The 9,818-nt window shown below is 50.8% G+C and overlaps 1 protein-coding gene across 2 annotated transcripts in view; it reads right to left on the bottom strand.

Moving 5' to 3' along the window:
• The window catches only part of Nrip2 (nuclear receptor interacting protein 2), a 16,202-nt gene extending 6,624 nt beyond the window's left edge, over positions 1–9,578 (bottom strand). Inside the window, exons 1-6 of one of the 2 annotated variants that reach the window (XM_021191566.2) lie at positions 9,046–9,578; positions 4,183–4,332; positions 2,933–3,015; positions 2,044–2,165; positions 1,786–1,838; positions 527–1,556 (exon numbers count right to left, since the gene is read on the bottom strand). In XM_021191566.2, coding sequence (XP_021047225.1) covers positions 1,464–1,556; positions 1,786–1,838; positions 2,044–2,165; positions 2,933–3,015; positions 4,183–4,332; positions 9,046–9,234 — 690 coding nt within the window. In that variant the 5' untranslated portion in view covers positions 9,235–9,578 and the 3' untranslated portion in view covers positions 527–1,463. Of the gene's footprint in view, positions 1–526; positions 1,557–1,785; positions 1,839–2,043; positions 2,166–2,932; positions 3,016–4,182; positions 4,333–9,045 lie in introns of those variants that run through there. The other variant, XM_029535356.1, reaches the window with a different exon arrangement.
• Positions 9,579–9,818: the final 240 nt, after the last annotated feature.

Genomic DNA, 9,818 nt, shown 5'->3' with positions numbered 1-9,818 from the left:
GTGTGTGTGTGTGTGTGTTGCCTGTATTTATGACTGTGTAAGGGTGTCGAAGCCCTGGAACTAGAGTTACAGACAGACAGGTGTGTGTGTGTGTGTGTGTGTGTGTGTGTGTGTGTGTGTGTTGCCTGTATTTATGACTGTGTAAGGGTCAAAGCCCTGGACCTGGAGTTACAGACAGACAGGTGTGAGTGTGTGTGTGTTGCCTGTATAAGGGTGTCGAAGCCCTGGACCTGGAGTTACAGACAGACAGGTGTGAGTGTGTGTGTGTTGCCTGTATAAGGGTGTCGAAGCCCTGGACCTGGAGTGACAGACAGACAGGTGTGAGCTGGGTGTAAAGTCTCAGATTCAGGCTCGGGCTTTCATGGTAAATGCTCCAACCCACTAAGCCGTCTCCCCAGCCCTCGGGGCTTTTGAACTAAATGAATAGAGTAAAGGAACATGGAGAATGTCAGAGCCCAGTATTTACCCCACAGCGGAGGTAACACTTACTTGTTATAACTGCATGTATAACAGTGTAAAGTGTACAGGCCTGGGTTCCAGCTTGGGTCCCCTATGCGCCTGAGGGCAACCGTACTGTGAGCCCCGGGAGGTAAGGAGGGAGAGACCAAGGCAGAGCACCCACAGATAGAAACCATGTTTATTCAAATGCAGAAGCAGGCTTAGGGCCTGCCCTGGGCTGGTCTGCCACTAATGGAGCAGTGGGAGGCAGACTGGGAGGAAGCTTGTCTCAAAGCACTGCAGTGAGGGGGGGTTAGGATTGAGACCAGGAACCCCACACCCAGAGCCTCTTTGAAGTGAAGAAAGTGACACTTGGTGTGCTGGTTCCTCTTTGGTCTGCTTTGTGTTTAGTTCCCATGTAAGGGACCCAGTTCCCTGGTTTGGGTTAGATATATCATTGTCTCTCTTCCCCTCCCTAGCCACGATTTGAGAGTCTGTCCGGTCAGAAAGACACCCAGACATCTGCCACCCCGAAAGGGTACTGACCACAGGCCACAGCTCAGGGACTGTGCCTTCTAAACCAAGTCCTACTTACTTGTCGCCCCCACCCAGCTGTAAGCAGATGGGTACAGGATCAAAGGGGCATGTGTCAGGAGGGCCAGCTTGGGGTGGGCTTCAGGCTGGTGCAGGCAGCAGGTAACTTTGACCTCTACAGCCAGGGTGAAGCCTAGAGCCCATTTGCTGGAGGTCCTTTTCTGTAAGTGACTTGGTGGTGCACTTGGGAAGGGATAAGAGAGAATGGGGAAGCCAGGACCCCAGAGTCACAGATAACTCTGGGTAGGAATTCCTAGGGCAGAGGGCAGCGATGGAGAAGCAGAGAGGGAGGTGGCCGACTGCGGGCTCAGGGTGGTGAGAAAAGAAATTAATGCAGTGGTCCCCAGATACCCTGCTCAGGTAATACCCACGCCACACATTCTTCCCTAAGGCACGGACGGTGTCGCCCTAGGGACTGGCTGAGACAGTGGTCACTGGCCAGGTTCTTGGTACAGAGGCAGGAAGGGCAGCTCCAAGAAGGGGGATTTCAGCCGAAGCACTCCACGGTCCAGGTCAATGCAGCACTGCCGTGGGGACCGCGGATGTGTGGTCACCTCCCTGCCAGCTCACACCTGCTCCCTTCTTTCTGCCTCCCGCTGCTCCCATGCCCCTGCCCCTTCAGGGAGGGAACCCATTTCGTTTTCCTTTTGGGGATAATTAAGCAAGTTTCGAGTTTTTAACACCGCTCTGTCTTGCCAGCCTGGTCCGGGCTTCCACCCTGTCCTAGCATTTTGGGTCAGGCCCAAGTCTTACCTTGAGGGACAGCAGGGTCTGCAGTCCCAGGCAGAATTCAGGGCTGTCCACATCTGCAGGAACCATTGGAAAACAAGGTTGGCTGTAATACCATTGCCGCCCTCCTCTGACCACTCGCCCCTCTCTGGTCCGGTCCACCACCCTCCACCCCCACAGCTGAGATCAGCAGAATGGGTAATAGTCTGCTAGTCCTGGAAGCATGCGCTGCCAGGAGCCGAAACCACTCAGAAGAGAGGTAGAAGAGGTGAGAGGACTTACCCACCACCTGAGCTGAGCATGCCACAGTCTCCTGCCCCAGCTCTAACTCCAGCTGTTCTACCTGACTTGGTGGTTCAGGTGCCAGATCCCCACCAGGGGCTTTTGGGACCCTCTTTCCTAACCTGTGGTTAGAAATGAAAGCAAGGGTTATAGCCACAATAGTCTCCAGTTCCAGCCCCTCTCCCACAACCCCAAGTTAAAAAGCCAATGTAACCAAAACAAACAAAACCAGGTGTAGTGGTGCGGGCCTTTAATCCCAGCACTTGGGAAGCAGAGACAGATCTGTGAGTTGGAAGCCAGCCCTGTCTACAAAATGAGTCCAGAGCTATTACACAGAGAAAACAAACAAAAAGCTAGTACTGATCTAGGCTGTCTTTCCGGTCCTTGAGCCAGGTAAGGCTCAGCTGCGTCCAGAGCTGCCCGACCGACCTCCCCCAGTTAAAGACGACATAATAGCTGTGCTGAGATATAGTTTGTGCCGTCAGGTTCACTCTCGGTTGTTGGATTTGTTTGGGTTGGTGGGGGGAGGCTGTGGTTTTTGAAACAGTCTGGTGGAGCCTAGGCTGTCTCTGATACCTTAGGTAGCCAAGGCTGACCGTGCATCCCTAGTTCTTTACCCCCAGATGCTAGGTTTACAGACAGGCCCACCGGCAGCCGTCTTCAATAGATAGTTTTGAAGATATCACCCCCAAAAAGAAAACATACCCCCAAAGCCAGTATGGCCTGTAATGTCAACACAAGCCCACACGCAGGAGGCTGAGGCAAAAGGTTGTTGAATTTGAGGCCAACATAGGCTACACAGGGAAACCCTCTATCAAAAAAAACAAAAAGAGGGTGGGGGAGGGGAGGAGCCGCTGTCCACTTCGCTGGCTTAGGCCGTGGCTCTTACCCCAGGCGCCTGAGGCATCCCGCAGATATCTGGTTGTGCTGGGTCCCTGTGTCCACGACCACTCGAAGCATCTGGTCCTGGCACTAAGAAAGGATTGCGATGAGTTAATAAGGCTCCCAGGAGGAGGCTGGGCTGGAACTCTCACTTTTCAGAAGTGAAACTGACTTTCCCAGAAACCAGTCAAGGAAATCATACTCCACATTTCCACATGGTGAGTCCATTGAGAAAGCTCTGGGCCAGAGGTACTTGTTTAGAGGAATCTCGAGGCCTTCTAGTCAAAGAGCTGCAATCTGAGGAGAGGGCTAAAATGACAAACCCTTCTGTGGACACTCAGACTTGGGTGGCCAAGAATGGAAATGGGAAGACAAGGTCAGGATATTGACAAGCATCAAGGTGAACACCTAGATACACACACAAAAATTAGTGTTCCTGTTCCAGACATTTATTGAGCATCCACTATGTAAGGTGAACAGTTAGTAGATACTTCAATGAGTGACGTTCCTTGGCAGTGTTGGAGATGAAGTGTGATTTCACTCCATTGTAAGGTCTGTAAAAGGACCATGAATAGCATGCGTGGGGGGACAGGGAGTTGTTCTCGCTGGACAGAGAAAAGCTCAAGGAGGAGGCAGCATCTGAGTTGGGTCTTAAAAAAATAAGAATGTGGACAAGGGATGATTGGAGATTAGGACATAAGATTTCTGGGCAAAGAGGCAGTGGGCATTTACTGGGATTGCCCACCAGTAAGTGGGTGCTCCAGTGGCTCTAGAAATGAGGAAGCCGGGGCCACAGAGATGACTCAGTGGTTAAGAACATCTGCCACTCTTCAAGAGTACCTGAGTTCAGTCCCTGGGTTGAGTAGCTCATAATGCCAGAGGATACAAGAGCCTCTTTTGGCCACTGCAAGCACACATGTACACACAGGCACATGACATCACAAACATACATAGCCTGAGACTTTTCTTCACCTTGGAACATGAGCCTTTTGTACACGTGCGTACCTTTCCAATGTGTGCAGTACAGAAAAGGTACATTTAAATATAGTTTGATAAAAGCATTGGGGGCATAGTACTACACTGGTGTGGGCATCTGGCAGTACACAGAGAAGACAGACAGAAAAGTAGATGCTGGTCCGGAAAAGGAGAGAAACGCCTTCTCTCCATCTCTTGACAGCCCAGCAGAAGGGAGCGCTTATGCAGTGAGCAGGCTCAGCAGGTAAGTGACAGTCAAAAGTGCACTGGGAGACTTCTTACCTTGCAGTTGACAAGCAGAGCTGGAAACTGTGTCGCACTGGTCCTGCTGCTGTCATGGCCACGGATCAGGGCCTGCAGCAGGGGAGACTCCCCCTGAAGCCGCCTCTGGTTTCCCTCCACCAGGCGTCTTTGGATCACACTGTGTGGCTGCTGGCTCCATCACAAAACAGTGAAAGCAGTCTAAGCCCGGGGTACAGGCCGCTTGCTTCCCCATCTTAAACCTTGCAAACCACGGAATGCTTGCCCCAGCTCCACCCCAGACAGGAGCAGTAAGAAAGTAGCGGAGAGACGACAGTTGGTTCAGAAGTTAAGAGCACTGACTGCTTTTCTAGAGGACCTGGCTTCAATCCCCAGCACCTGCCCAGAGGTGCATAACTAGCTCCAGTGTGATGACAGTTCTTGCATGGTAGCACAGGCCTGCCATCCCAGCACTTGCCAGTTGGAGGAAGGAAGATCAGGAGTTCAAGGTCATCCTCAGCTACATGGCAAGTTTGAGGCCAACAGGGCCCAAGTGTCTCAAAAAAAATATTTTAAAATAATGATTGCAAAAGATGAGCCAGACAGTGGTGGCACATGACTTTAATCCGAAGCACTAGAGAAGCAGAGGCAAGCAGATCTCTGGGAGTACAAGTCCAGGCTGGTCTACAGAACAAGTGCCAGGTCTATACAGAGAGACCCTATCTTGACCACACCACCACCACCACCACCACCACCACCACCACCACCACCACCCCCGGAAAAAAAAAAGTGTTCAGGCTAGAATAATGAACGATTAGCCTTGGCCTCTCATCTGCAGCTGCCCTCATCCATCCTGTACTGTACCAGCTTGGCTTCCTTTCTTTGTAAGGACACCTCCTGTATCTAGACTCCCACAATTCTCCTGGGCCACTGGACACCTTCCCCCTCTCACAGAAGCCTGCCTCCAAGACTTGTCTTTCTACACCGACTTAGCTAAAGCCCTGCTACTCACAGTGTGGTCCTCAAGTCAACACACACAGAATTTATATATGAGTGTAATTAAGATCTTAAGGGGTGGGTATGTCTGTGTGTGTGTTGCCTATATGCATTTCTGAGGCCCATGAAGAGGGCATCAGATATCCTAGACCTGGAGTTACAAATGATTGTGAGATGCCAGTATGTACTAGGAATAAAATCTGTGTCCTCTGGAAGTGTAACCTCTGAGCTATCGATCCAGCTTTAATGACAAGATAAAGCCTATTTGAAATGCAGAGTCTCAGGCCAGCATCTAGAATTTTGTTTGTTTTGTTGTTTTCTGGTGCTAGGGGGTAAACCCAGGAGCCTGCATATACCTGGCAAATGCTCTACTGAGTAGCTGCTCTCCCAGCCCTGTCTAGGTTTGGTTTGGTTATTTGATTTGTTTGTTTGTTTGTTTGTTTGGTGTGATTTGATTTGGTTTTGGTTTGGTCTTATTTTTGTTTTTTTAAGACAGGATTTCTCTGTGTAGCCCCGGTAGTTCTGGAACTCAGTCAGACCAGGTTGGACTCAAACTCAGAGATCCTCCTGCCTCTGCCTCACAAGTGCTAGGTGCTAGGATTAAAGGCGTGTGCAATCATCACCCGACAGGGTCTTACTATGTAACTGTGGCTGACCTGGAGCTTTCTCTGTAGTCCAAGCTGGCCTTGAACTCACAGAGATCCACCTTCCTCTTCCTCCCAAAATCTAGGATTAAAGGTGTATGCCATTAAGCCCAGCCTAATCCCTAATCTTGTTTCAATAAGACTCCTACACATTCAAATTTGAGAAATGCTTAAGTAAAATGTAAACACAACTTTACAAGCCAGATTTGGTGGTGTATACCTATACATTTCCAGTGTTCAGAAGGTTGAAGCAGAATAGCCTTGAGTTCAAGGCCATCCTAGACTACCTTAAAAAAAAAAAGTAACTGTTGTGGATGTGGTGGCACATACAGAACTAAGGAGGAAGACACTGGTGGATCTTTGTGAGTTCAAGGCCAGCCTGGTCTACATGGCATGTAGCCAGAGCTACATAGTATGAACCTATCTTGAAAACAAATTGTTAAGTGCTATTCTCCTGTATAAAATACGTTACACACATACACACACACACACACACACACACACACACACACACACACACCAGTATAGTGGCAGCCTACTTTTGTTTTTTATTGTTATTGTTTGTTTGCTTGTTTGTTTTTTTTTTAATGAGCATTGCTGTTTTGCAATCTCATTAAATTAAATCTGAAGGTGTCAGATCTTGGAGTTACAGACAGTTGTGAGCTGCCATGTGGGCTCTGAGAATTGAACCCAGGTCTTCTGGAAGAGCAATCAATGCTCTTAACCACTGAACTGTCTCTCCGGACCCTCTCCTTTGTTTGTTTGGTTTTTTTTGTTTGTTTGTTTGCTTGTTTTCTTTTTTTGAGACAGGGTTTCTCTATGTATCCTTGACTATGGGAATTCAATATGTGGACCAGAGAGATCTGCTTTCTTTTCCCTCCCAAGTGCTGGGAGTAAAGGTGTGAGCGGCTCCATCCAGTTCTGTATTTTCTGAACTGATCCCTAGACAACCTGGATTGTCCACCACACTGCTCTCATACTCTAGTGGCGTTAGGCCGCTTGTGCAGGGAAGATTCTGTTCCACCCCAGCCTCTACCCTTGCTCACCTCTCCTGGAAACCCCTCCTCCCAGTTCTCACTAATCTGTATGCGTAGTCCCCTATACTCTATTGAGTAGAAGGGCCTTGCTTCTGCCTCTCACTCCACCTGCAGAACTGGCCCCTGGGTTATTCTGCCCTCCGTCATTCTCCCCCCTTGTAGCTCATTCGGTCTTGATTCTCACAGATGTTATTTTTGGATTTCGCCCCCCCCCCCCCCCCCCCCCCCCCCCCCCCCCCCCCCCCCCCCCCCGCAGCCTGGAAGGGCCTTCAAGTCAGATCTGCCTTGCTCATCTTTCTGTCCCAGGGCCTAGTTCAGCATAAAGAGGGAGGCTCTGTGGCTTGGGGGTTGGAGTGGTTCAATCAAAGAGAATTGTGCCTAGCATGCACATGGACCTAAGTCTCATCAGTACTAAAAATAAAAAGGAAAAAGACACAAAATAAAATGGTTGGTTTTAGTCTTGTATGGTAGCACACTCCTATATTCACAGCATGCAGCAGTGGGGAGGCAGGAGGATCACCACAAAGGGCAAGCCAGCCTGCGCTACATAGTCCTAGCTCAAAATTAAAGTATAGTTAATTCTGTTGTTTATAAACTCAAAAGGCACTGTTGTAAGCCAGCCTGGGCTATGTAGCAGAGTCAGGCCACCAGGGCTACCTAGTGAGACTCTGAAAAAATTAAAGTCTCCTGGAGAATGGCTGTAGCCTCCCAAGCTCCACACACTCCTCCACCTGACCCTGGGAGCCTGGGATTGTTTGTCTACCCTTGGCCTCAGGAGACCCTGGCAGCGAGTTGCTGTTCTGGGAAAGCCAGCTTGGGACCCAAACAGTTCCCAGGCCCTTCTTCCCACAGTGACTCCAGGCTCCTCACTGTGGGAAGTGTGTGTCAGGGCTACCCCAATCGTGAAGAGGGGCTCCTAGAAGGTTGCTTCTTCATGCCCTAAGTCATAGGCACTACCTGCTGCAGATCGTGGTGCAGGTGGTACGGCAAAGGAGAGAGGTGAGAAACCTGGCATCAAAAGGCTGAGCTTGTCACTCTGAGGTAGTAGTGTCCACAGGGCAACTTCTGGGCAAGACAGCTGTAGGACTGTATGGAGATGCACAAGGCCCAGTCCCTGGGACACCAAAGAACCTGCTACCCCACCCCTTCCTATTCCTCAACTGTCTCCTGTGTTCTCTGGGCTGCTGAGACACAGGACTAGGGGATTCCTGAAGAGAAAATCCAGACCTGGAGTAGGACAGAAGGTAGAGCCAGGTCAGTCCAAGCAACAGAGGATGCATTTACCCCCAAGAAGAAGCGGCTCCCACAGGATGGAATTCTGTATTCTCCAGACCCTCCAGAATCCACAGCAACTCAAAAGCTAAAAGGACCCATAGCTAGAAGCGTTCCCAATCATCTCCCTAACGTTTCTATTAGCTAGGCACTGTCACAGTGCTAAGGATGTGGACGCCTTGGTGACCTCTTTACCAGGTGGAGGCTGGCAACTTTATTCCTTTCTAACAGACGGAGATAACATGGCACAGAGACAACTTTCCAAATTACAGCCAGAATTTGGTCCCAAGCAAGGTGGCTCCAAAGCCCATGCTCTTAACTATTATATCCCTGAGGGCAAAGACTGCACGCTGACCCTAACCTCCTCGTTGTCACCCTGGGCCTGTTCCCTCTGGGGGCCAGAATTGCTGCAGTGGTTTGGGAGGAAAGGACATAAGGACACAGACACTGTGTCAGAGCCATATGGACCCCTGACTGCCCAGGAGATCCTCCGTAAGTGGATGATGGGGGGAAAGGGCAAAAGTGGGGGCAGGTCTGGGGAATGAAGCAAATTCGTGGGCAGCTTTGAAGGAATCTAGAAGTAGGAGTCATAACCCGGGGGTGACCGATCCTCTAGGCCTTATTGTCCTTATGTGCCCATTCCATGGGAATCCCCGGTCCTCTAGGCTCCAGTAAACAACATAACTCTCCACTACCCCCAGGATAGCCTTGGACCCTAAGGGGGAAAAACGGTGGAAGCTGAGTTATGAGCCCAGAGACCCTCACTGCCACCAGGCCAATAAAACATTCCCGATGAAGAATCTGGGGAGGGTTGGGGGGGGAGTGCTGCAAGTTGGCAGAAACATCTCTCCCATCTCAACAGGAGAAAGAAATTTGAAGATTGAGGCTCTGCCCTTTAGACCTGCACCCCAAACACAGGATATGAAGAAGAGGAGAGAAAGGGTCAGGGTCCTTACCAGGTCTTTAGAGGTGCCGAGCCTCTTAAGGCTGTCCAGGGGCAGCAGGTCAGCCGAGTCCTTGTGCAAGAACTGGGTGGCCTGTTTGAGTCGGCGCTGCTGGCTCAGGTGGGCTCGGTCCCGAAGCGAGGCTTCCTGGTCTTTCCTGGAGTCTCCCTCATCTCTCCTGGCCTCTTGCCCGCTGCTCATGGTCCTCTGTGGAAAGCAGGGAGGGTGTATGGGAGTCTCTCTCCACCTCCTTTTTGCTCCCAGCTCCCCCTGTAGCTTCTGCCTTTCTCTCTCTCCGGACTGCGGCTCTCCTTCTGACAGGAGGGTCTCAGCAGGAAGAAAAGAAGAAATAAATAAATAATAGGCGGGAGCAGCCGCGTCAGACACCAGTTTCCAGAGATTGCAGTAGAGGGAGCGAGGTTCCGGCTGGAAAAACCCAGCCCTAAAGGAGAGGGAGGGCGAGCAGGGCCTGCAGCTGGTAGGCTGCAAAGCCTGCAGCTCTGGGGTCCTGCTCAGAGTGGGTGGTGGATGATGATGTGTGTGTGTGTGTGTGTGTGTGTGTGTGTACACGCGCGGGTGTTGTAAACTGTCAGGAGGCTGTGCCAAGTCATCAGAGAGAAGTGAGTGCCATTGTGTGGGGGCGCGTGTTTGGTATGCGTGGGGAGGCAGGCAGGCACGTCCCTTTTCTGTATTTGTGGACTGGCTCAGCTACTCAGCTCTTTCCTCCTGCTGCTGTCCTTTGCTGCTCGGGTTTGAGGTGAGGTAAAGTACCCTCCCCACCTCTC

Source organism: Mus pahari, chromosome 2 (assembly GCF_900095145.1).
Source record: "Mus pahari chromosome 2, PAHARI_EIJ_v1.1, whole genome shotgun sequence".
Classification (NCBI taxonomy): Eukaryota; Metazoa; Chordata; class Mammalia; order Rodentia; family Muridae; genus Mus; species Mus pahari.
Note: the sequence above shows the minus strand (reverse complement) of the source record. Positions and strands in the feature narration are given on the sequence as shown.